The sequence below is a fragment of the Filicampus tigris genome, chromosome 1 (assembly GCF_054856515.1).
Source record: "Filicampus tigris isolate MCC_2025a chromosome 1, RoL_Ftig_1.0, whole genome shotgun sequence".
Lineage (NCBI taxonomy): Eukaryota > Metazoa > Chordata > Actinopteri > Syngnathiformes > Syngnathidae > Filicampus > Filicampus tigris.
The window spans coordinates 35,416,678-35,443,123 of NC_141217.1; the positions used below are offsets into that span (position 1 = coordinate 35,416,678).

General features: G+C 40.5%; 1 protein-coding gene across 4 annotated transcripts in view; it reads right to left on the reverse strand.

Moving 5' to 3' along the window:
* LOC147153808 (cilia- and flagella-associated protein 47-like) overlaps window positions 1–26,446 on the reverse strand; it is a 52,587-nt gene that overhangs the window by 15,767 nt on the left and 10,374 nt on the right. For 3 of the 4 annotated variants that reach the window (XR_015087571.1, XM_086036607.1, XM_086036623.1), the window contains 35 exons: window positions 26,186–26,430; window positions 24,755–24,885; window positions 23,595–23,717; window positions 23,390–23,521; window positions 23,242–23,319; window positions 22,430–22,577; window positions 22,260–22,342; window positions 21,104–21,284; window positions 20,940–21,025; window positions 19,362–19,578; window positions 19,073–19,277; window positions 17,565–17,676; window positions 17,354–17,454; window positions 16,660–16,760; window positions 16,417–16,530; window positions 16,105–16,324; window positions 15,947–16,018; window positions 15,664–15,801; window positions 14,662–14,743; window positions 13,245–13,340; window positions 11,768–11,954; window positions 11,570–11,667; window positions 10,857–10,973; window positions 9,781–9,915; window positions 8,889–9,001; window positions 7,303–7,453; window positions 5,700–5,788; window positions 5,519–5,605; window positions 5,154–5,200; window positions 4,918–5,054; window positions 3,607–3,712; window positions 1,848–2,077; window positions 1,273–1,408; window positions 994–1,121; window positions 67–132 (listed from right to left, as the gene is read on the reverse strand). Coding sequence is in view for 3 of the 4 variants with exons in the window: in XM_086036607.1 (XP_085892733.1) it covers window positions 67–132; window positions 994–1,121; window positions 1,273–1,408; window positions 1,848–2,077; window positions 3,607–3,712; window positions 4,918–5,054; window positions 5,154–5,200; window positions 5,519–5,605; window positions 5,700–5,788; window positions 7,303–7,453; window positions 8,889–9,001; window positions 9,781–9,915; window positions 10,857–10,973; window positions 11,570–11,667; window positions 11,768–11,954; window positions 13,245–13,340; window positions 14,662–14,743; window positions 15,664–15,801; window positions 15,947–16,018; window positions 16,105–16,324; window positions 16,417–16,530; window positions 16,660–16,760; window positions 17,354–17,454; window positions 17,565–17,676; window positions 19,073–19,277; window positions 19,362–19,578; window positions 20,940–21,025; window positions 21,104–21,284; window positions 22,260–22,342; window positions 22,430–22,577; window positions 23,242–23,319; window positions 23,390–23,521; window positions 23,595–23,717; window positions 24,755–24,885; window positions 26,186–26,430 (4,492 nt within the window). In the remaining variant the exon portion in view is untranslated. The remainder of the gene's footprint in view (window positions 1–66; window positions 133–993; window positions 1,122–1,272; window positions 1,409–1,847; window positions 2,078–3,606; window positions 3,713–4,917; window positions 5,055–5,153; window positions 5,201–5,518; window positions 5,606–5,699; window positions 5,789–7,302; window positions 7,454–8,888; window positions 9,002–9,780; window positions 9,916–10,856; window positions 10,974–11,569; window positions 11,668–11,767; window positions 11,955–13,244; window positions 13,341–14,661; window positions 14,744–15,663; window positions 15,802–15,946; window positions 16,019–16,104; window positions 16,325–16,416; window positions 16,531–16,659; window positions 16,761–17,353; window positions 17,455–17,564; window positions 17,677–19,072; window positions 19,278–19,361; window positions 19,579–20,939; window positions 21,026–21,103; window positions 21,285–22,259; window positions 22,343–22,429; window positions 22,578–23,241; window positions 23,320–23,389; window positions 23,522–23,594; window positions 23,718–24,754; window positions 24,886–26,185; window positions 26,431–26,446) is intronic. The other variant, XM_086036616.1, reaches the window with a different exon arrangement.

The window sequence follows — 26,446 nt, forward strand, 5'->3', positions numbered from 1 at the left end:
CAAATTATAGATTCCAGTTGTAAAGAAAAGCCGGTTTCACAAAGGAGTGCGAGATGAACAACTCACCAGAGGTATATCTTGTGTGACAGAATGCTGAGCGGGTGAACTAAAGTCCAAATGAACAGATCCTCCCTGGAGTAACAAATAGTACGAAACATTTTATTACAGTAATCGCTCGTATAATTTTGGAACCTTTCTCCAGCTATTTGCTGAAAAACTTACCTACTGGCATTCTGTCCGTTTTTGTTTGTTCTGAATTGCCTTAAGATGCCCCCAAAAGGCTTGTTTAAATAGGAATTGGTGTGAAGGAAGTCTGATGAAGTGATACATCTCCATTGAGTGAAAAGCTTTGTATGTCAGGTAGGAGCTAAGTTTAGCCTGGGTTGTTAGTGGAAATATACTGTAAGGGAGTCTTTGCCAAAATGTGCATGTAAATGCAATTCTGGTGCATTTTTCTGAAATCAAATCATCTGTAAACCATTTATTGTAAAGGGTAATGTAAAATGAGTTTAAAATGATATTACACTGTTTTAGGAATATATTTATCGTTTAAACCAGGGGTGCCCAAGTCCAGTCCTCGACAGCCTGTTTTATATGTGTGTCTCCCTCCTCCAGCACACCTGATTCAAACTTGGGCACCCCTGATTTTAACTATTAATATAAGAAATTATAAATACTTTGGGAGTGGCGGAAAGTGTTTTTTTAGCTATTCGAAAACTACATACTGTAGTAGTGTTTAAGATTAAAATGTCACTTCATCACTTTGATGCTGAAGTGCCTTTCATAAAAGGCTCACTCGTTGCCGAGGTGACACGGCCAACACTCCTGATATTATGTGTGGGAAAATAATGCTATTGCTTTGTCCAATTAGACCCGCTTAGTTTGGCTCACCAATTCATGTCGATTCATGTCGATTCACGTCGGTGCCGCACTAGTGATGTCTAGCCTGCTTTTTACACATTTGCAAACGTTTCTGATCAAGTTGACACGTACCGGAGAGGTGACCAACGCCTCCATCAAGTAGACTCTGGTATCGAAGCAGGACCTCAGAATGATTTGACATGAGAACTGTCCCACGGAGTCTGCCTTGAACCGCAAGGGCATTTCCACACAATCGTGATCTATATAGACAAACATACATCTTTTGACAGCACTACTACAAGGGACGTTTTACACACAACGTAGGTGTAAAATAACGACATCGACTTAACGTATAATATCACAGATCAATCCGCAGTAGGCTTTCACATCATGTGTGCGCAAGGTGTCTACCTGCAGGATTCTTCCATATGTTGGTCTCTTTCTTTATGGGCATTGTAACACTGCTGGGCACAGCAAAGTATCGAGGCAATGAAACCTCCACGCTGTACAGTACCCCGTTTTTGTAGTCAACACCTCTCATTTGGCTCTATCAGAGGGAAAGACAAGAAGCCAATCGGGATAGCGGGATAGTTTTGATTGAGTGAAAGTGCTCCCTTGCACCTCAAAATGTGTACAAATAGTACTCCTGTCAATCATCGGACATCATCCTCCAGTAAGAAGCATGTTGAGAAACAAAGTTCCTTTACAGACAAACAGCGCTCAATATGTTGTCACTTTTGCAACAAGAAATGTCTTCCCCGAATCCAAAATTATACAATCCCGTCGACTTACCTCTGTCTCCCGCAAATATTGATTCTGAGCTGTTCCAGGTGATTTATGTGGTACGCTTGCGTGATGTTATATTGCTTTTTTTTTTTTTTTTTTTGCATCATGTTGATTTAGTATTCCTCTCTATGATTGCAATATGATATTGGTGGTATTTGAAGGCTCGCTACTGTTCAAAGGTAAATACAGAATGTGTGTACCTGCTTTTTGGAAAGCAAGCATGCCGCCATGCTTGCCCTCACACTGCTGCTGTGCAAAGTGTAAGTCAGCATCCGTCTCTGGAGTTCAATGGCGGTCATTTTGTGTTGCGCCCACATGGCCAGGGCGTTCTCCCAGGACGAATTGATCAGGGGTAGGCGGATGAGCTCCTCGCACGTCTGTCCGACAGCGCAGCGCAGACGTAGCGCTGACACGCAGCCACCCAAGCCCACTGGTGAGGGAAATACACTGATGAGATTATCTCGCTGTGAGAATGTAACAGCTTTCAGTAGACACGGCTGGGCATTCCGTCCTAGGGAAGGAACGGTCCGGCCGCCATTTTGTGGACGGACGGACGAAGGATGCGATGTCTTTTAAAAAGGACGGACTAAGCGTGGGCGGAAGTGGGTTTTCGTCCGTCCCGCTATTCGTCCCTAACCGGGTCAAATACTAACCGAACGCGTTCTGTTGGGTTCTTTTAAAAAGCATGTGCTCTTCTACGGAGACACCTTCGTTAATTGCCTGCACAAGGCTTTTCATGTGCTTCCCGCTAGTCACATTGCACATGCATATTCTGCCCTCTAGTGGTTCAACACGTGTAATAGCATGGATAATGCCGCAGGAAACAGGATGCCATTTAGAAACACGCCCAGCCTGTCTTTGTGTGTGTAATCCAGGATAGCAATTTTGTTTTGCTAACTATTAACATTTAGTACCTTATCCCTTTGCTTGCAAAGTATGTCCTCGTGTAGGACCTAAAATCTCTACCAGCATAAACATTTAAACAACCCGAAAGTGAAAGTCTTTGTTTCCTCTTCAAATACCCTTGCGTTATTTTGCAATAATGATTTTATCAAAAAAGAAAATGTCTTTCATTAAAACACAAAAATTTTGCAATAAAACGCAATAGTATTGCGTTATTTATAGTATTGCGTTATTAATCAATCTTAAATATTCTCCTGATGTCCCCTGGCTTGCTTCAGTCGGATCATCATCATCTTCTTCACATCAACAACGGTCTTGTGTTGTAGCTAAATGCTATCTTGCAATAATGCCTTTTTTAATACAGTACAGGCAAAATGGATGGATGGATGGATGTGCTAAATACATGCTCGTAATATATTTCATTTTTCATGATATATTTCTCATGCATGGAAAAGAGATCCACTATCCCATTCCAACAGCGAAGGATTTGAAGAAAACAACAGAATAACCACATATCCTATTTTCTTTCCAGTGCAAAGGGCTCTTTTGCGTAGAAATTACCATTCAAGGATGGCACAAAACTGCTGAATAGCAAAGTAAATCATTTTGTGATTTTTTTCCACAAAAATCAACTCACTCAAATTTTTAATATCACTGACGTACTATGTTTGTCTTGCATATCATTCCAATGCGAATAGTGTTGAAAATGGAGGGCGAAAACCCTTGCTTCAGGTCGCCAGTATTTACCTGCAAAAATTGCTCTTCAAATTAAGCCACTGTTTAGCAAAAATGCTCCTCAAAGCAAAAGTGTATTTCAAGCATTGTAACCCAGACGCAAGGAAAAGAGTGGATGCTGCATTCTTTCATAGATGATATGACATAACTCCTACTCGTGACTGGCTTCAAGTCAACTCTTACATCATTCAGAAGCGCCACAATCGCATTCATAAATAGACAATATGTTGCATTTAGTTTCTGGCATTTCAAAAAAAAAAAAAAAAAATGTTTTCCTTGAGCGGAAAAGAGGCATCTCATTTTGCTTGGTTGGTGTCTTACCAGAGTTCCCAGGGATGGTGAAAATGTTTGAACTGTGCCTAACTCTGAGAGGGGAAGGCAGAGGCAAGTCGGCAGTTGCCTTCACCATGTAGACCATATCACCCATCTGGAGGAACACATACTTGTTGTCAATACATTTGCCTGTCTGCATATGACTGAGTATTTTGAGAGGTCAGTCAATGGAAAATGCACGCTCGTAGATAACCACAATGCCTCCCAACGGTAATTCATTTTGTTCCATGAAGGAACATTTAGCACAGCAGTCAGATTAAAAAAATAATTATTATTTTCCATACTTAAGGCTTTGTAGGTATTGTTTTGCTTCATTCGTATACAGTCTACAGTGACTGAAATGAAATAGCATGCTGTTTTTGTTCATTTTTCTCAAGTCAATACACTTTACAGGGGATACATTCTTTTGATTGTCAACAATTATATTAGCATCAGTAATGAAATCGACTTTTGTTGAAATATGAGCACCGCTTTGATATTACCTTAAAGGTAAAGTCAACCCAAACATATTTTTTTTCAAGAATATGTTCTAGCAGGCCCACTAGTTGAAACAAGGCATTCTGATAAATATTGCATTTTGTGCAATAAGAGTTAATCCACCCGTTTTTAGCCATCTCTGGGGGCGGCCATTTTGTCACTTCTACCGACTGAAAATGACATCACGACTGCTCAGGGCTCAGGTAACGACCAATATTGGCTCACCTGTTTTCTCAAGCTGAGCCGTGATTGGTCCTTACCTGAGCCCTGAGATGCTGTGATGTCATTTTTTCAGTTGACAAAAGTGACAAAATGGCTGCCCCCAGAGATGGCTAAAAACGGGTGGATTAACTCTTATTCCACAAACGCAATATTTATCAGAATGCCTTGTTTCAACTCGTGGGCCTGCATAGAACATATTCTTGAAAAAAATATGTTTGGGTTGACTTCGTCTTCAACAAGACTCTCATCCATCTCATTCACCGAAATGATCATTTCATTGGTAATTGCTCTCTCAATGGAGTCTCGTTTGAAGATCTTCTGTTGCTGTTTCAAGGTGCACTGCTGTCAACCGTCGTAGAACTTCATTTTTATTAGATTTGAGATCAGGGGATGAGAATGGCCATCCCATGAAAATTTCTCCCATTACACAAAAGCTTCACTGGTATATTCTGAATTGTGGCATAGGCGTTGCGTTTTTTATCACAGAAGGCAGGGTTCTTTTTAAGAAATATCACCACCAGACCTCTTGGATCACAAAATGGAGGATTTTCAGTTTAGACAGACAGTATAGAAATGCACTGTTGCAAATGCAACACTGACCTGGGGACAAATAAGTAACACAGCGCAATACTTGGCTCCTGGAGAGAAGGGAAGGAAGTGGAGGCTGAGTACGTCGGACTGGCCGGGCTTCAGACGAATACTGCTCACTGTGCTGATAAACTCGCTGCCATCACCGTCTGCAAACGTCACACAGACACGCATCACATTTAAGGACTCTCACACGATTGAGCGCCTCTCTATTATGTGTGCCGGCAAACTACGATCAGAGCCCTTTCCTGCCATCTCTTCGTGACAGCTCCTCTCTGAAGTCTTCCTCTCATTCCTGAAACAAAGTCGGATGGAAGTGGGTTTCGCTCGTAGAGAAGAAAGAACCGCACATCTTGCATATATTTAGATCACATCAGGATGGGGGGGAAAAAAGATATCGTGCAATTCCACACTTTTAAAGTGCTCACATTCATAAACATGTTGTTGAACCATTAAATTTTTGGATGAAGTCACTTTTGATTGAACACCAGTGAGTGTTTCTCTTGAAAGTCTGGGTGAGATTGGTTGCTAATTAAAAATGGTCTTATCCCCTAAATCTGAACATTACATTACAACAACCTAAGAGTGTGTATTAATGTTGTGCTGGTGTTACTTGACTTTGAAGGATGCCTGTCGAACGAGACTGTCGGTTTCCTTTTCTGATTCCAACGGGTTGACTGTCGACTCTACCAGCATCACCCTAAATAAGCAGGCCGCGTCAATTGTGTCAACAATCAGCACGAATTGGGCCGCGGAGCCAAATTGTTTCAGATTCTTGAAACCTAATCACTTACCTGAAGTTAGCTTCCATATCAAATGTGTTTGTTATTGGAAGTTTAATCACTTTTAGCACATAGCATGGAGTCTTGCACTTGACACTTTTCTGAGAAGAGAGGTGGATACCCAAGTAAGGCACAGTGGTCTCGGTCTTGCGTGAGTGTAGGGCTGCTTGATTAAGCGATTATGAACTGAAACCGACTTTTCTGGATAAACCGTTATTATAAAATGTTATAAACGTTCAAATCGCCACGTTCGATTTTTTTTATTTTTGGCGTATCTAAGCCACCGTAGTTTCCACTGCATTTCCACTTCCTCACACGAGCGCGCAGTCCGAAAAAACTACAACAACACCGGCGCCACCGGCGATTCTGCTATTTGCTCAGGCAAGTGAGCGTTTAGTTAATAAATCGGGCAAAAATAGATCTGTAGTGTAGTGTGTGCCCCGCATGTACAATACAACCCGCGAGCAAGTAACTCAACGTCTGAAAGGCGTCCCTTTTTTTCTCCTCTATAACAGACCTCTGGTCATGACTATGCATCTGTACTTAAGATTGACAGTGCATTGTATTATTGAGTGACAGTTTTGCACTAATCATTGATTTATGTTTAAGTAAGACCAGGGAGAAATGTGAAAGGCTAGTCACCAGCTGGTTGGCAAAATGACTTGCTGACAGACTGTTTGGTTTACAGACTTGACTGTTTACCTTCTCTCATGTTGATGGTTTAGTTTCAGATGGTATATGCACTTTCTTCTTTCATTTTTGGTTTGATTAAGAACAGATCTGACATCTATTGTGTAAGTAAAATGCTGTTTATCCCAATGGGATTGTTCTGTGTGTATTAATTTAAATTGACTGGCATTTTGAGTTCAAAGAAAGAACAATTAAGATTAAATAAAAGACATTCAAAATACTGCATTTTTCATTCTTTTTTATTTTACAAAGAAATCGTAATCGTAAAATCGGGTTTGAGAGAAAATAATCGGGATTTTCTTGTTCGGCAAAATCGAGCAGCCCTACGTGAGTGAGTAATGCTCTGTGAAACATTTGATAAGCATCATGAAAGGCACGACATGAAGACATTATTGTTATTATTATCATTATTATTAGTAGTAGTAGTGAGAACTGCTGAAAATGTGTAAAGACAGAACTATGAGAACCACTCGTTTTCCTGATATTTGAGGCGTGGGTAAAACGGGGGCCCTGTAGCGCACTTTGCGCCCCAGCATGTGTTGCTATGTAAAAACTTCAGCACCTTTGTTCACGTCAGTGGTTATCCGGCGTTATGCGACGTACATCTAACTAGCTAGTAATGACAACAACTAGAAAATACAGCTTGCATTCGGGTAGTTCGATGGCAAAGCGGCTTTCGAGTGCCTCATCCTCGACCACGAGTGCACGCACACCACTGAGAGAAGACGGAAGAGTGAAGAGTAACAAAAAAAAAAAACAGTTAAGTAGTGGACAAGCAGCTTTTTTGCTGGCAAAAGCTACAGCTCACACACACCCTTTGTTCTGGGGACGCTAGTTTGAGAAACTTGTCGAGTATCTGCTGCAACTAAAACCAGACAGCCAGATAGAGCCAGTATTATAACGCTAACGTTGATGGTAGACTCACTGTGGGTGTGATCTGACTAACACAGGTGTCCACTTTAAAAGTCAAAGTGGTGCCATGCAGGCCAGACGTTGAGGTAGAGATGAGCAGCAGCACAGCTTCCTTAGGCTGCAGGAACGAGCAGCAGTACTGCACCGTCAGTTCAGCGCTCGCGCTGTGAAAAGAACAAAAGCTCTCAGATAACACACCCTCTGTTTTGAAGGAATGACAACGTCCCCAATTAATTTTACTGCAACATTTCCTGTTTTTAGGATGTGCCCAATGGCTTCATTGTAGCCCTAGTTCACAATCAATGTAGAAAGATGTGTTGTTCATTTGAGAGGTAAGCAACATAAATATATAAATAAAATATTGTAATTGTCAGAGATGGGCATTCCGTCCCAGGCACACCCATTTTGTGGCTGGACAAACGGAGGACGAGAAGTCTTTTAAAAAGGACGGACTAAGCAAGGACGGAAGTGGGTTTTGGTCCGTCACTCTAATCGGTTCTTTTTAAAAGCAAGACCACTGTTCTCTTCTGCGATACTGCCGTGCGAGTGGGCCGGCCCGTGTGCGTCAATTTCAGATAAATACAAGCCCCGGTGGTTGGCTTGTCGAAATGTCAAAGTTGGATTTGGAAAGATTTAAGTGCACCGGACTTCCAGCGAGGCCGTCCCTTCAGCCGAGTATGGCCATATAACGCACCTCATTTTCGGATAGGCGGCGCAGGTGTGGACCTCGGAGAAAAAGTAAGTCAAGCTAACACTTTGTATAGCAACCTATGAGCAATTCGGCGAACGAAAAAGCTTCTCGGAACGCAATGTGTTTGAGTATTTTGGTGACTTTTGACATGAAACGACGTATGTGACAAGTGCACCTTAGCTGCATGTAGGCTGCTCATTTCTTGCTCTTTTTGGTCACACGTGGAAAGGCTAACGATTTTGTGATGTTTTCAGATGTTGAAGTGAGCTAAGTAGAGATGAAGTAAGTTCTTTTGACAATATTAGCGACGTTATTTACAATGACTTTGAATGACAAAATGTCCTTATCGTGACGCCACACAAGGCATGGAGGGATGGGAGGGGGGTGTGGTCAAATTGCTCATTAATTGTAGGCGTTCCTGAACACGTTAGTTTTGTACTGATTCCTCCAAAACAAATTGATAAAAGTTAAAATGCAGGCTAATATCATTTTCCTGATAAAAAAAAATACGTAAATTGAGCTTGTTATTGAAAAACAAACTGTGTCGGCTCTCTGATCCCTTTAAGAGCATGGTAACAGAACAAATGAAACTTGCAAATTAATTTTGTAATTGATCTATTACACTGGTCAATAATTTTTTAGATGTTTTTTTTAATCAAAGATATAATTCAACTTTTCAAGATTTCTTCTTTTTTGCACTAATTCCGAATCTGGCCTGATTTTTTTTCTCTACTGTAATCAGGTTTTCATGATGATGATAGGCGAACCGGCATCTAGGCGATGACTGTTTTTTCCGGATGTTTACAATTTAAAATTAGACATGGCAAAAGATGTCAGATCAGATTGTTTTGCGCTACCATCAATGATTGCAAATCATTGGTTTGGGATATTTTTGTGTAGTTATTTACTTTGGAGGAATGGCGACCGCAGAGCCATCGGGCAGGGAGAACAGCCTGGCATCCCGTCCAAGAAGCATGGTCCGGTATTTGACAAGGCAAGTGGATGGGTTTTTCAAATGCACCTGAAATACACGAACAAGACACACCCAGCCACGCTGTATGATGCTGCAAACAAAAAACATTCATCCATCCATCCATTTATTAATGCGGCGATATTCCATACATCACGGATAAACTATTTTGTTAGGTATATTTTTGTGTTTGGAATCCCGTTCAGCGTATATGGAGTATGTGTAGGATCCTACCATGTTCTCTCTCTATTCATTATCTGTGCCAGACTATTATTGTTATTTATTATTGTGTGATAGCTGAGAAACTATTCGCTGTTTCACTCTCGTGGATTTTGTGCGGTTAAAAACATTAACCGCAACATTTTGGTCGTGTGCATTTTTCTCATTCGGAAAATTTATGTAAGGCTGAGAAATATATATTTTTTGCAAGAAAATCTAACATGACTTCCTGTTTCAATAGAGAAAGAATATACAGTATATGGTCATATGGACAGTATTTAATTTTCTTATTTTGTCAAGTGGCCCACAAATTTACTCTGAATACTTAATAGGAAATGTTTTTACATTTCAAGCCCTGGTGTTTAGTTCCAGTAAAAGGAAACAATTTTACACACACTGTCGGGTATTTATCGGGTACCTCGGCCATGCTTTAAAGTCCATCCGGAGTTTTGTTTTCTTCATTTTCCTCCGAAGCATTTAAATTAGTTTCTTTCCTTGACATTTTTGTTCCACTTTCATACCCTCTAGTTGTTGTGCAAGTCATTTGCATTATTGCGTAGTAATAGAATTTAACAGGTAGGCGGCGACTGTATAATGTTATTGTGTGTTACCTGCTTGCTCAAAGTTCTGTGCAGGCTTCCAGAGAGAGTGATGGTGTTTACAGGCTGGTACTGAGGCAGCCTCTCATATAAATGAACACACAGCATCAACATTTGCACCGGGTTGGGATCCGACAAGTCTGTGGGCTGCATACACAAACTCATAATATATTATAGCATCTTACATCTCGGGCTACGGCAGATATAAAAACTCTGCACACACCTGTTCGAATGCCAAGTTTTTGTGATATAAAAAAACGAGAGCAAGATAAATCACTTCAAAACCGTTGATATGACCCATAACCGGTGCAAGTCATTTAGAAACAAACAAAAAAAACATTTTAGAGAGGGAAAGTGAAAGTAAAACGGCAATCTTATAACTGGGGACGTGGCTGTATTGACCTCACAAATTCAAATTCATGTTAAACGGCCATCAGTATACACCTGCCACCATTTAAAGTGTGTCTGATTCTCCCCAAATAAAGTTCAGGTGTTCTAGTAGGCTGTTCCTGTTCCTTGTTTTCACACCCTAAAAATAATAAAACACACACACAAAAAAAAAAAAAAACAAACACAATTGAAAACCCCCAAAAGCATATCGTCGCTGTCATGTGAAAAACACTTATCTCCTTTTTTTTTTCATTTTCTTATTTTTACATGAATCATGTTTCCGCGTTACACACATCGCAATAAAGTGAAAATGAAAAAAGCTTCCAAAATCGGAGATAAGTGTTTTTCACAGGACAGCGATGATATGTAAATTGTTTTATAGTCCAAGGAAAGAGAAAACTTTTGGGCCATAATTCCAAAAGGTACGTTTGGTGCAAACGTCACACTGCTCATCGTGCCAAAAGAACACCGCACCTTACAGTGAAGCACGGTGGTGGCAGCATCATGCTTTGGGGCTGCTTTTCCTCAGCTAGAACTGGGCCCTTTAGTCAAGGTAGAGGAAATTCTGAACAGTTCCAAATAGTAGTCAGCACCAAAACTTCAGGCTTCTGCCATGAAAATCTCAGGAAAAGCGTACTAGAACATCCGAACTTTACTCGGAGTTAATCAGCAATTATTGATATTTGATATAATTGTACCTGCAGATCTATGTTGAGCGAAAGTAGGGTTAAGGCCTGGACAATAATGATGTTGTTGTGCAGAATCTGCTCCAGGCTGGGAGTTGTTGTGTACATCCTCTGAAAGTGGCTGGAGACCTAAATACATCATTAATAAAAACACAAAACCAAATACATTAGTAATTTGCAGTACTTGTAATTTAGGGCAGCTGTGACACAAACCTTAAAGTGGAAATCAACCCAAATATATTTTTTTCCAGAATATGTTCTATGCAGGCTCACTTGTTGAAACAAGGCATTGTGATTAATATTGTGTTTGTGGAATATGAGTTATGCAGCAAAACGCACCCGCTTTTAGCCATCTCAGGAGGCGGCCATTTTGTCACTTCTGTCGACTGAAGATGACATAAAAATTGCTCTCGACCAATCACGGCTCACCTGATTTCTGAAGGTGAGCCGTGATTGGTTGTTAGCTGAGCCCTGAGCAATTGTTAGGTCATTTATAGTCGACAGAAGTGACAAAATGGCCGCCCCCTGAAATGGCTAAAAACAGGTGGATTTCTCATATTCCACAAACGCAATTATTAATCAGAATGCCTTGTTTCAACTAGTGGTCCTGCATAGAACATTTCCTTGAAAAAAAATATGTTTCGGTTCACTTCCACTTTATATAAATTTGCTCACTAAGGCATTCCTGCCTTAAAATAAAAAAATGTACACAAACACACACTGACCAGGTATGGACAATAGGCAGCGAGCAACGCGGCAAGCACCAGTCCGTCAGTCAAGTCCAAGTCAAAATTGACAATCCAACGTACTGGCGGGACAGTACCTGACATCAGAGGGTCCTCACAGATCAATAAAACATATCCAGGCAAAAGATGTGATCAATCCATGAAGACATAGAACTGCAAGATTAGAGCGGTTCGTACCAGAAGCCCACACTGTGTCCCTCATGTGATGATAGTGTGAATTAAGCCATGAGAGAAGTTGGAGCTCATGGCGAGAGTAGAGGTTACTGGGCAGTGAGTGGATGTTGAGGATTCCGTCGTCATCTTCCTGATCTCTCTCGCGGGTTAGGTTGGGACTGCACTCTGACACGCGACCCAACACCAAGACCTGGGTGAAGGAGTGCAGGGACACACATGGACAAAACTGTTGTTCTATTTAAAAAAATGGAAATGGAAACCCAGTGGCAATACAAATACAGATACAGGAAATTAACCAATGAAAATCAGGCATTGATTACTTTTGTGGTCCAACGGAATAATTGGTTTTTTAAACCCATGAAACTGGCCTAAACTAAAAAAATAATAATAATAAAAAACTTTGGCGACAATAACTGCTTTCTGTGACTTTCAATGAGACTTGACTTGAATTAGATCTCCCATTTTCTCTCACCTTCACAAATGCTTGTTTTTCACCCGAATACAGTACAAGTATCTGGTTTTAAAGTTGGTTACGCCGCTAACTGTCAAAATGTTCAAACACGTTACAATGCTTTTGCTCGTGTGAAAAACAATCGGATCCAAACAAAAGGTGCTATCGTCTATTGATCCTATTGTCTCATCGCTTTGGATCAAACCAAAATGCGCTCAGTCAACAGCAAAAAATAACGTTCCGTAAATCGATATCGATCAATATGAAACCGATGTATTGACTATTTTTGCTGTGTGGAGATTTTCCTGCCCAAATGTCCGGCCCCTCCCTCTCACATACAAACACACAGACTGGCAACGGCAGCACACTTCTTCACTCTCACTCACGCTCACTTGGCTACAGAGGATGAAGATAAGAGAAATGGTGAGGGAAACTGCATTTTTTTTTTAACTCCCTTGTAAACTGTGACTTTGTAAAACAATAACACTATGCTTTAGTGCCCCATAAAAATAACTACCTTGTGAAAGCGCACCTGTAGGGCACTTTCACTTTTAGGGCACATCAAGGACGGCATTCTATTTTTATATTTTTTTCACACAAGTTTTGGAGCACATTTGACTGCGTTTTAGCATCATGTAATTTGCATCTTTGTGAAATAAACTGTTATGTCCCATATCCACCATTACCTAATCTACAGTAGGACTATTATGCATCTTGCAGGTTATAGTCCTTATGTTGGCAGTGTTCATCATCATAAGGAGCCTTCTTTTTCCCCATATGAATAAAAATTGTGACTTAATATCATGAAACAAACTCCCAAATGAACTTCCCCATAAACTAGTCATGCAACATGAAACGTATCAAAATGTTTTAAACAGACATGAAACACTATGATGTAAACGGAAAAACAAAGTCTCAAATGTTTATTTGATCCATAATGTCTAATTACTTGCAACGCGGCGTGTGTTCATAAACTCTTACTATCATAACAATCCAACAAAATGGAAAGGGAATGAAAAACTTTTCCACCTTATATATCTGCAGGAGAAAATCAGTCCAGCATCGTTTGCTCAGTGACTCATAGTCAACACTGTTGTAGTCCACACCTGGATCTTTTTCATCAGACTGAAAAACACACACACATACAAAATATCTATAGCAGGGATGTCCAAACCTTTTGCAAAGAGGGACAGATTTGGTGAGGTGAAAATGCAGGGGGGGCTGACCATTTACACCAATAAATCTAAGTACATTTTAGCAAACCAGTCTGCCTTTTGTTTTTTACTTTATTTAAATTCCAAGATTCTTAAACATGTCTTTTGGTCCATTTGAAACATGACATATTGGCAAATAACAAATGGCAATTGAATGTTATCTTAACATTTTAATTCTATGACAGGGAAATATCTCAAATATATATTTATATAATATTCACCAGTACAGGCCAGGGTTAATTTGAAACATGGCATATTGTTGTAAATAAATGTTCAGAGAACTTTTAGATTTAAAAACAGGGAACAATGTCTCATTGCAAATGAGGCAAACACAGTTGTTGCGTATTTCAGTGGAAAAAAAATAGTCCAATTTCCATCTTTCCTTAAATTGTCGGCCCTCGCTGTCAACTTTCCTTTTTTTTAATGCAATCTTGCAATTTTAGAAACTGTCTGGAAAGGGTCACACAGGGTTATGGAGTTGGACAGCGTGCTGCTGTCCTCTTGTGTGTAAATGTGAAATTGCATTTACAGTGTATTTTATTTACCGGTATACACTTGTCAACGGGGCTACGGGCCAGACGCTATTAATTTTATAACAGAGGCTGCGGGCCGGATAAAATTTGACTGCGGGCCGCATTTGGCCCCCGGGCCGAACTTTGGACATGGGTCGTCTATAGCTCTATAGAGATTGATCGATAGATTGAAGATAGATACTGTTTTTACAGTTCTGTTAATGGTGGGCCTAGCTTGAATGGCGCCCCGTGCGAGATCCCCCATTTGGCGACCCCTCCCATCCCCAAACTGCCCCCACCTCGAAATGCCACCCTGCTCGGCTGCACATAATGCACATAACGGAAACAGCCACTGCATTACAGTAGATTGCGGTTACGTAGCTCGACACTATATTAGAGTTTCAAAATCTTTAAGATGGGTTATAATGATGACAATAGCGTCCCTGACACAATGCCTGACGGAAGTGGTCTTAAATATTGGTGGATATAGTGTAGATTGGTATGATTATTACTAATCATATGTGGATATAGTGCAGATTAGCTATGAATATCATTAATAATCATCCTATATAACAATCATCAATGATTTGTAAAAAATACATAAATTAATTAAACAAGTCCCTCATTTATTTAATTGTACTGCGCTAGAAATATTTCAAGGAGCTTATTTTCAGTTCTACTTTGGAAGCGAATTGTTGAGGGAGGGAGTGTATTGTATACCTGCAGGGTGCACCAGTGGTTGAACTCCAACACATCGAGTAGGTACTCAGCTCGAATGTGACTCAAACAAGCTCCCTGTACCCTGAGCACAGAATTGAAAATTAAGGCCCCAAAGATTCAGAAACAAAACTCATCAGTAAGAAATCATTCAAGTTGCATTCTAACTTTGGAACAAAGAGAGGAATTTATCCATCGTTAACCATACTATCTCGGGTAAGGGTTAGGGTTAACATTAATAATCATAATACCCAAATGTAGTATTATAAATAGTATACAGAAGAAGAAGAAGAAATTGAGTCATTAAATGATCTGAAGTGCTGTTTTGACCCTTGATACCAGGTAAGGCTCCTATTTTGTCATAGGCATAGGAATCCCCGAAGACATGAAAGCAATGCCTTATACCAAACTCTGACAAAAACAGTTGTAATTTAATTTCTTTGAATTGAACTGTGAATGCTTTGCTGCTGCAACCGTCGAGTTAAATTTTAACACGAGCTTGTCTGAAGATGCAATGGAGAGTATGTGGTACAGGTGTGTTAAAGGGGAAAATCAACCCAAACACATTTTTTTCATGAATATGTTCCCAGCAGGCCCACTAGTTGAAACACGGCATTCTGATAAATATTGCATTTGTGGAATAAGAGTTAATCCACCCGTTTTTTAGCCATCTCAGGGGGCAGCCATTTTGTCACTTCTGTTGACTGAAAATGACATCACAACTGCTCAGGGCTCAGGTAACGACCAATCACGGCTCATCTTCAGAAAACAGATGAGACATGATTGGTCGTTACCTGAGCCCTGAGCAGTTGTGATGTCATTTTCAGTCGACAGAAGTGACAAAATGGCCGCCCCCAGAGATGGCTGAACAGGGGTGGATTTTGCTGCTTAACTCATATTTATCAGAATGCCTTGTTTCAATTAGTGGGCTTGCATAGAACAAATTCTTGAAAAAAAATTGTTTGGGTTGTCTTTAAGGGAACCAGTGTTGCAACACAAGATTACCTGAGAAAAGCAAAAATGGCCTCATGTTGCTGCAGCAGCTGCAGAGTGCGCTGGTGTACATCTGTGGAAAAGGTCTGACAGTGAGAAATGTTGGGAATCCGTCTGCCCGCCAGATGATGAATCATCTCCACTGCAGACCTAGACAATAAAATAACCCCAAAAATGAAGCAAAAAAAACAAAAAACAAATATACAAGTAAAAAATATGCAACCAGGCAAAACATGCGTTTACAATCCATTCCGACAGCCTGATTCAGTTGCCTGTAAGTTTCACGGTTGCACACCTGGAGTCTTTTTTTTGGCTGACTCCCTGTGACTGTCCACCAGGATTATTTATAACATCTTCGGACACAATTCTACAGAAGGAAACAAGGTATTTAAGTGACTAACAGTTTGAAGAAAATAAACTGTAAAATAAAATGTAAGACCGCATCTAACGTACCTTCTGAGTGTGAGTGGTACCGTGATGGGGTGTGGCCCGCTGAGCCATCCAAAGAAACTAAACCACCTCTCCAATGCTAACAAAACATCCCGGTAATATTGGCCTTCCGCTGACGTTGCAGTAGGGAATAGTGGCACACCCAAATCAGTCTGTGGGGTGTCCGTGTTACGTAAACTTTGGCTGCTGGTCTGACTCCCGCTCTCACTTTGTGCCAAGGAGTCTAAACAAGAATATTATTGCCGAGTTCGACAATCAACAACAACACTTAAAGCATAGCATTAACCAGTTAACCATTTTTTTTTTTTTTCTGACCTGATGACGAGTTCTTGGATGTTGAGCTCATGGGTTCAAATAAGGAGGGGGACGAGGTTGGGTCAGATGGAAGACTTGGTGTGTGATGTGTGATGGTTTCAATAACTGTGGCCCCTAAATTGCAATCACCCAAATACAAAAAAGTCAATACTGTCTATTAGCTTGGGTGAGAAGACGCATGCGGCGCCCACTCACAGATCTGAATGCGTGTGCTTGTGTGAGTGTGTCTCTGTTATACAGTACCAGCCCTGAGAACTATTTGTTGCATGGAGCGTTGAAGAGCCATTTGGGGCCACACAGTCAACAAACAGTTGTCACTCATGGCACACAACCTGATCTTGAATCTGCAACAGCCAGAAGAAATTCAAACATGTTGTAAATTACCGTAACCACAAAACAACAGCTCCAAAATCATTTTCACCAAAATATCATTTCTGTTGTTGCTATGGAAACTCGGAGTCTCTTTATTTTCGCAGAAACGTTTTGATGGTTAACAAATACATGTTTACTTATCTTTCTTTGACGTTACCAAATTTTCTTGAAATAATCTAAATAGACAATCATCCAAAATAACTCTGACCATGACAGCTACAGTACATCCCTCAATGTTGAAAATATTTCATCATATCTTTTCGTGGGACAACACCAAAGAAATGCCACTTTGCTACAATGGACTCAGGCAATCCTGGAAAACAATGGTGGTCCCAAATGGGACATTTTCATTTCGGGGTGCACTCACCTTTGTAACCAGGAGTTTAGACATTATGGCTGTGTGTTGAAAAATATTAAGGAGATACTTTACGCTGTTATAAAAGTTGTACACTGACTATGTAATGTTGCAAAAGAAGTGTATTTTTTTTCTCAGTGCTGTCCCATGAACAAATATTAATATTTACAACAAAAAAAAAGTACTGGTAGTTTACCAAGCGGTAGTTACCTGTTGTTTAGGTGATCAGTGAAGCTGATGCTTGTGCGAACGGACAGAGTCATCGCAGAGAAAAAAGACACTCGGCAGATCAGTGAGGTCACACTGGCTGCCTGGTTTGGATAAATGACAAGTTGATTATTTCAAGAGTGACAGACAAAGATGCCCACTGGAGTGAAGAGAAATGATGTAAATCCACTTCATGGTCAGTCTAAAACCTGACCTGGTCTTGGGCGGGAATGGTGTTACCCTCCGGGAAGGTGATACAGAATGGCTGTACTTTAGTTCCATCCTCCAGATCCACCTCACCTACCTCAGCTGTTAAACTGGTTCCGCTGAAAAGAAAATAACAGCTTAACATTGTAATGAACATATTTCAAAGAAATCTTTTTAAAATAAGCTTTTCTATATTGCTTATCTTAATTAGGTTCACAGGTGAGCTGGAGCCAATCCGAGCTCACTTTGGGCGAAAGATGGGGTGCATCCTGGACTGGCAGGTTCTTGCCACTTTACATTGTTGTGCAAATTGTTTCGTAGTTATTTACATGACTGAATTTCGCCACAGTTTTTAAAATATAGTACTTAATTCTGTCAGGCAAAGGATAAGGAACGTTTTATGCTTTGAAAGCATGAGTAAATCTATGACAAACAAAAATGTGTACGTGTGCGTGTGTGTGTGTGTACTTCCTCTGTCTCCATACAGGTGGCAAATTACCATAACCATAAAAATATAAGAATCAATTAAAGTAATGGTAGTATATATAGCATCCAAATGGGTAGTGACAAATATATGCAAAGAAGCTGTACATAAGTCATCATCATGATCCTGATAATCGTGTGAAGAGAAATGTGCAGTTTGAGCACAATCCAAACAGTGGATATAAAAAGTATACGTACCACTGTTCAAATGCAAGCTTTTTGTGATGTAAAAAAAAAAAAAATAAGTAAGACCACGACATATAATTTTTTAAAAAATGTCCCTCATTAATGTGACCTATATACCCTCTACACACCTCAATCAATGTTTTTTCTTTTTAAGAGGGTAAGTAAAAAAAAAGATATTGAAAATAATGTAGTAAGTGTGCACAACTGGGATATGGATATTTTTTCCAGAATTAACATTTGTTTCAGACAAACATCTCCCAAACATATGTAGGGAAAATGTGTTATATGGTCTGATGAAACCAAAGTTGAACTTTTTGGCCATAGTTCCAAAAACGTATGTTTGGCGCAAACACAACTCTGCTCATTAACAGGAAAATCACCATGAACCCTACAGTGAAGCATGACAGTGGCAACATCACGCTTTGGGGCTTTTCCTCAGCTGGAATGTATTTTACACAGAGTGAAAGGAATTACAAACACTTCCATATAGTAGTCAAGTGTTAGCACAAAAGCTTCAGGCTACTGTGAATGGTGGCAGGTGTGTACTGACTCTCATTCCATGTAAATTTGAATGTGATCATAAGAGAGTGTGCACACCTGTGCAACCCCATTAATTCAGTTATTTTTACTTTGGAAATTGTTTGCCTTAGTGTTATTTTTTTACATCACAAAAATCTGTCATTCGAACGGGAGTGTGTGGACTTTTTATATAGCCGCTGACTATCATTTGAACAGGAGTGCGTGGACTTTTTATATAGCCACTGTCGCAGCTTGTAACAATATATAAATAAGGCATCCGCCGATCTATGAATCTTTTTATCCTTCACTAACCGCTTGTGAACTAACCTGGCGTATCCTGAGGCAAGCAGGGTAAGTTTGGCTGTTATGCTGCTTTCCAAGGGTACTGGGGTCAGGAACAAATGAGGGGGGCTGATGGTTATACTGGGGACTTGGTGGATAACAGTGATGGGAAGCATTTTGTACGGCTGTCCCATCTTGCTTCCTTCTTTGTCTCCCAGGTAAAGAGAGAGGGAAAGTCTGGTCACCTTGTCTACCGGGATGAAAAATGAATGGGAAAAAAATTGAGAACAGGTTGCCCGTTAGAGATGAATGTGTACTTCCTGTCATTCCTCACATGTTGCGAATGCCTCTGGCATGATCCTGATTGCCAAGCAGATGGACTGACCGGGCCCTAGACAACCCGATGATGGAGACACAGACAAATGTAGCTCGCCGGCTCCCCTGCCCTCTGGCGCTGTTGTGTCGTTGCGCTTGAACCGCCAGCGCACGCTCTTGCCGCGGATGCTGTGCCAGCAGACGCTCTGTTCGGGTGCTGCTTTCAGCTCCAGTGTCTCGTGTAAATAAAAGAACACATTTTAAAAAGATATGATCATGAACCGCCGTAAAAAAACAAAAAAAAATAGATACAAGTAAGAATAAGCACATAAAAAGTATATATTTACAACACCATACAAAAACTATGAGCAGAATATGGAGCAGCAGTGCATTTGGCTTCTGTACATTCATGATAAATACTATACTGCATTAGCATCTATGAATGGTCAAGTGTACATGAATAAATAAAAACAAAAAAAACAAAAAAGTGAATGTGAACAGCAACAAGATTAGTCAACATTATATGCAGCAAAAAAACAAAAAAAAATCCAGTCGATATCTGTATAGTCGCGGTTCGGCACTAGCGGATTTGCATATTCCCTGATGGTTTTTTGATTTTAAAAAGTCTTTTTTTTGTTCCCGTTTTTCATGGGAAATGTATATTAAATGTCTATCAGTGTTTTTTTGAATAATTTGGGGGCGTTTCAATTTTTTTTTTCCCCCGATGCATTTAATTGTGCATTAATTATTCATAGATTTACACTATTCGCAAGCCGGCCTAGTGCCTATCCCCCTTGAATAGCGGGGGGCGACCGTATATTACACTTTATATGGTCCGGATTTTAGAGCCGATCGCCGATCAGTTTAAAAAAATGATGACCAATCCGATCAGATTAGTAAATCCACCTCACAGCTCCGAGGCTAGTGGTTCAAATCCGGGCCGGGGCCTTCCTACGTGGAGATTGCATGTTCTCTGGCTTCCTCCCACATTAAAAAAACATGCATGTTTGGTTCACTGAAGAGTCCTTATTGTCCTTAGGTGTGGATAAGTGAGTGGTTTGTCTTTATGTGCCGTTGCGATTTGCTGGTGACCAGTCCAGGATGTGCCCTGCCCTCTCACAAAGTCAGCTGGGATAGGCTCTAGCTCGCACGTGACCCTCATTTAGACAATCGACATGTAGACGGATGGATGCAAGAATAATTGGACAGTTGTGTACAAACTATTGAGAGCAGTGTCGGTTGTAGTGTCTGACAGTAGGAGAGACGGACCTGTCCTTTACACATCTGGAGTGAAGGATAGTTGAATGAGTCTGGTGATATCCGGTTTGACAGTAAGGTTTCATGGAATGCACAGTGATTATTGATGGATCCAACAAAAACCATACTGCAGTAGAATAGTACTCAAGAATGCAGACCAAGGCCAAGGCCGAACAATGCAAATTTGGATGAGCATTATTTTCTACAAAATAACCTTCCACCTAGTCATATGCATTTGACTAAGTGCCCCATGCCCTGAAATGCCTCCCGCACTTCACCACCATGGGAATGAAAATGTTGCCTTCTTGAGAGCGATGAAAAGAGTTGGGAAAAAAATTACCTGGGTGTAGGATTGAGAAAGCTGTGCAAAAGCTTCCACATGGAACTGCAGGCTTAATGGGGACATTTCCAGTGGGGCACACAGCACTGTTTTAGGAAAGGCACTTCATTAGGTGCTTGTGTGTGAAGGCATCATCATCATTATCACTGCACGAGGTAGCCCACCTGTGGCTTGTATGTGTGGTTGTTGCATTGCCATGTTGATAGACCAGGGAATCCCTTTAATAACGCACTTGCTGCCAGATGAAAAGAAGGGCGAGCTGGACGAGGGAGAAGGCGGCGGAGAAGCAACAGGCCATCTCATTCCGTTAACCATCACCGGCAGGTCAAATTCATACTCAGCTGACTGCAGAGAGACATTTTCTTTCGCTTGTTTATTAAACGTCTTTGTTTGAATATAAAAGTACACAGTGGTGCCTTGAGATACAAGATGAATTTGTTGCATGACCAACGCTCGTAACTCAAAAGACCTGTATCTCGAGTTTTCCTTCCTCATTGAAATGAATGGAAATGCCACTCATCTGGTCTAATCTCTCTCTCTCTCTCAAAAAAATTTTGTAATGTGGTTTCAAATGGGTAAAAATAGCACTTTAAAATATTGTACTTTATAAGAACATACAGTAATTACATAATACAACTGTATGCAAAGAATTAAACACTTTTGTCACACTTTTGGCTTCAATTCAATAGTCATTATGCTACACCTTTGGGGGGGCTCACCTTGCCCACCTGGTGGCAGTATAATACAGGCATATATGAAGATATGAAACGTCAAAACCCCTCAGTTGTAATATTAGTCATTATTTGCAGAGGATAAAGAATATACTGTAGGTTAGCAAGTATTCTAATATTATCTATCTACTATACATGTGTTGCTCGACCATTTGTTTCAAAATATCCGTTGCCTAAAGGGTTATAAAACCGCCAGAAAGATGCTGTATGTTAGGCTGTCCATCTGTGGCATTTCCCATTATCCGCTAGCAGCTAGCATCAGCTTTAAGATAGCAGACTTAATGGCTAAGCTAAGTGGTTGACACAACATGTATTTATCTTTGTTTTATGTTCCATTGTACAGTAAACTTCAACTGTGAGTAGCAATAAACAGTTTGAAGCTTTTTTTTTTGAAGAAATACTCACTAATTCTCTCTGCCAAACCTCTGCTTGTTGTGAAGTGAGTTGAGGTGGTCACCGCTACCATATAGCACTCGTATCTCAAATTTGCATTCCCAAGTCGAGGCAAAAAAAAAAAAAAAAAAACAGCCTTATGATGTCTCGTCTATCTTAAGGCACCACTGCCCTGTACATTTTCTGAGCGTTTTACCTCGGTGGGGGAGAAGACAAGAGAGCAGTTGACTGTCTGGTGTCCCTTAGCCTCCAGTGCCCTCACAACTGGATGATTCTCTTCTTGTGAAAAATTAAAATAAAAGATTGATAAAAAATTTAATTAAAAAAAAAAAAACATTGTGACCCTGTGTTTGGATGCTAGCATACTTGCTGCAGGCTGAGGAAGCCGCAGAGAGAAGTCTGGATATTGTGACAGGTCGAAGGTGAGCCGAGCTGCGGCCGCTGAGCGGTTGATCACTGCAAAAGGGACCTCTCTCTCAGAACCAATATGGACGCCGTAGAAATGGAAGAGGGACTGAGTAGAAGGTAGTGAGTCAACCAGGGGACACACTAGTCAAGCCATACAATTCAGTCATGCAAAAATGATTCAAACAATTCGATGTTATTTTAGCACAGCATAATGCCCATATACTCCAAAATAGAGCCCAGGGCCGGCCGACCCACAGTCTTTAACTGGCCCTCATAGAGAACATGAAGTCCAAATAAAAAGTCAAATATGCAGTGCTTTTATTTAGAAGATCTTGCTTTTATTTTATTTGCACAAGTGTAGATGTTGGAACAAGCGAGGTAGCGACTTGTGTCTGCAGCCAATAGAACGACCGTTTCCCTACAACTATACTACATATAGTAACTTTTCCGACCCCTGTAGCAACCATTTTTCCCAAAAAGAGACAATAAAAAATGACAAAAGTGGTCCTAATCTTAGCAACATTCGTTATTTGCTGCATGGTGGAAGGAAAAAGGCAAAGGGAATTTAGCCAATTTACGCAAATGTATGTCACGGGTGTATTATAAGTCATCACTGTTTTATCCGACACACAACCCAAAGCCACGGCAAAACAACAGATCACTAGTTACTAGTGCCTACTTTTGCTCAACCAGAGCTTTAAAATAAAAAAAAAAACAAAGATACAAAAAGCATTGAATGTGGTTTTTTTTTTAATTGTCCCTATACTCACCACACTGATGTCAACATTAGGAGGCTCCACCGATCCACCCACTCGAACCTCAATGGGCTTCATGTTCTTCATAGCTATCTGTAATAAACGTATTAATTTGACCAAATGATCAGTTTTGTCCCACTCACTACTCGGACTTTTGTCTTACCTCAACTCTGGTGTCAAATTTGATGACAGTGTCAGGGTTGAAGTGGATCTTTAGGATAGACTTCCCTCGAGTGGGCACCACTCCCTCGCACGGGATTACCACCATGCACGGCAGAGGGCACACGTCAAGCACCTATAGCAGACAAATCATTTGTTGTCTCAATGTGAATGGTAACCTGCGCCAAAACTTATGACGGTGAGCTCACTCGATAGTAGGCGTGGTTCTGGCCGTTATTGTGTAGGATTATAGTTCTGACAGAGGGCATGTTGAGAGGGACGGACTCAAACATGAGCCGGTTCTCTGCTACCCGGATGCAAGTGGAGCCGACCTGAGGGGACACAAACAATGAAGGAGAGCCCCGGAAACTCATTTGACTCAACAAAATGACGGTCTCAACCTGGATGTTACATATTGCTGTGGTTTATAAAAACATATAATAGTAACATGATTCAATTCAATGTAAAGAATTAAACAGTTTGTGCATAATGATTTATTAATTGCAGCTATTTCTGGTGTGTATGATGTAGCGAGTGGGGGGGGGCAGTATAATGCAGTCATGCAGACAACTGGAGAAGAGTTTCACAACTACTGTAATTGACTCAGTACGCTGCAGTAATTGTTCTTCGCAGATTACAAAGAATACAGTTTGCCTGTGAGTTTGTCATATTGTCTTACTACATGCGCACAATTCATGCTCAAATATCCATTGCTCAAATTGGTATAACACTGCGACACAGATGGAAAACTTTAGCCCGTCTATGTTTAGTTTTTCAGTAAACTTCATGTGGGGTTGGCATTAAACAGCTTGTAGGCTCTTTTAGAATAGTTCACTATTGGCCAAACTGCTGCTTGTTGAGAAGTGAAGTGAGTTAACCATAAAGTGCTCTCATCTCGCATTTTTGCTCGCAATAACAAATGACGGCTCGTATTCCAAAAATGAGTACGTCGGATCAGTGCACTGCAGACGTGAAAAAAGTCACAGCCTTGGTGCTACTGGATCTTAGCACTGCTTTTGATACAGTAGACCACCACATTTTATTAAATAGACTTAAAAACCTAGTGGGCCTCTCTGGTACTGTTTTTAACTGGTTTTAATCCTATCTCACAGAGCGGTGTTTCTTTGTAAGTATGGATACTTGTTCCTCCAAAACTCATGAAATTAAATGTGGGGTTCCCCAAGGTTCAATTTTAGGCCCAATACTTTTTAAGTTAAATGCATACTTGTGTCATTAGAGAACTGAATGTGTTTAGAGGGGCTATTATTTATCAAAATGAGTCAAATATTTTGGAAGTTAAGGAAATAACTAAAGAAGTACTTTCATTTAGTTTCAGCAGGATGACATGAGGACAGTTTTCATGAGATACCTTAGCTATGCAGTGTAGGCGTTGTACGTTGCCATCAACGCAATAAAGGTCAAAGTCTCCCTCCTGAGGGGATGAGAAAGAGGCATGCCACACCACCTCACAATCCAATTCCCTGTACGGCTCCACTGTACCTGAGGAAAAGGAACACATTGGACCCAGTCCACTTAAAACTACGTACTTTGTAAAAGCGCCCCAAAAAAAAAAAAAAAATTGCATAAAACAAATATAGCAGTGGTGAACGGTCAGGGCCAGCAGAAACACTGACCTACAATTGAATTTGCACACTTGTGCAAGCACATTATCTCATTTCTTTATACTATTTCATTTTTTTTCCCAACCGGGTTGAGTTGTATTAGGTCACATTCGGAAAAAAAATTAATTATTCATCTTCGGCTCATTTTTCTACATCACAAAAACCTGTACGGTATTTCAACTGGGGTGTGTAGACTTATATCCAATGTAAGTGGATATTCTACTTTTTTTGGCCAATCAAATTTAGCCTCTATGTGTTACCACGTCAATTCCTTCCAAATCAGCAGTACTTGCACATGTACCTTCAACTAGTACAGCAATGGGACTATTTCTTTACCCGATCAGATTTCAAATTCATCTTTACAGGGAGCCCTTGATGACATCAACATTTTTCTGTCCATTGATTGGTTGGACAGAGCAAAACATGTTATTGCAACTTGGACAAGTAAAACACTTCTGTGGCGATCTGCACACATTAATAGCACTGAGCCCAGATAAGAAGCTCAATGAATACAGCACACTGTGCAGGCATTACAATACTTTTAATAATCAGTATCCCTGCTGATTATGATGCATTTCTTTTTTTTTAATGTTGTGTCTTAAAGGTGAAAACACCCCAAACTTGTTCTTCACAATAATATCTTCTATGTGCCTTTACTTGTCTTAAGCAGCAAAATCCACCTGTTTTTAGCCATCTCAGGGGGCGGCCATTTTGTCATTTCTGTCGACTGAAAATGACATGGCAGATGCTCAGGGCTCAGGTAACGACCAATCGCGGCTCACCTTTTTTCTGAAGCTGAATTATGATTGGTCTGAGCAACTGTGATGTCATTTTCAGTTGAATGTCATTTTCAGTTGACAGAAGTAACAAAATGGCCACCCTTGAAATGGACAAAACCAGGTGGATTTTAATGCTTAACTCATATTCCACAAATATTAATCAATTAGTGGGACTGCATTTTTGGGTTGCCTTCTCCTTTAATTTTTGGTCATTAGATAAATATTTATTCTCAACTTCTCCAATTGATGTATGTGGAATAGTTTCAGTTGGCTGTGTTTTTGTATTAGTTTCTATAAGTGCGATGTGATCTTGGTGGTGTAAAGTCAAGTTGGAATTAAGTCAAAAGGCCCTGGGACCAAAAATACAGATCGCCACGGCAATATGCCAACTGTCAGAACCTGTAGCTGGTCGAATAGAGAAGAGGATGCCACTCTCTGGAACAACAGGCCGCCATGTGAATTCCGCTGGCTGATTACGCGGGTTCCGAAGAGTAACCGAGCTTCTGTAGCCAGACGAGGCGAGCAGATTTGCGTTGGGACCGAGCGTCAACAGGTGGGTGGACAATTCCAGGTAATTTCGGACAACTTGAGCCTTGACCAGAATCTGTCCAGGATGTTGCTGATTCACTGTGTAAGACACAGGTCTGGAGATCAAAAAAT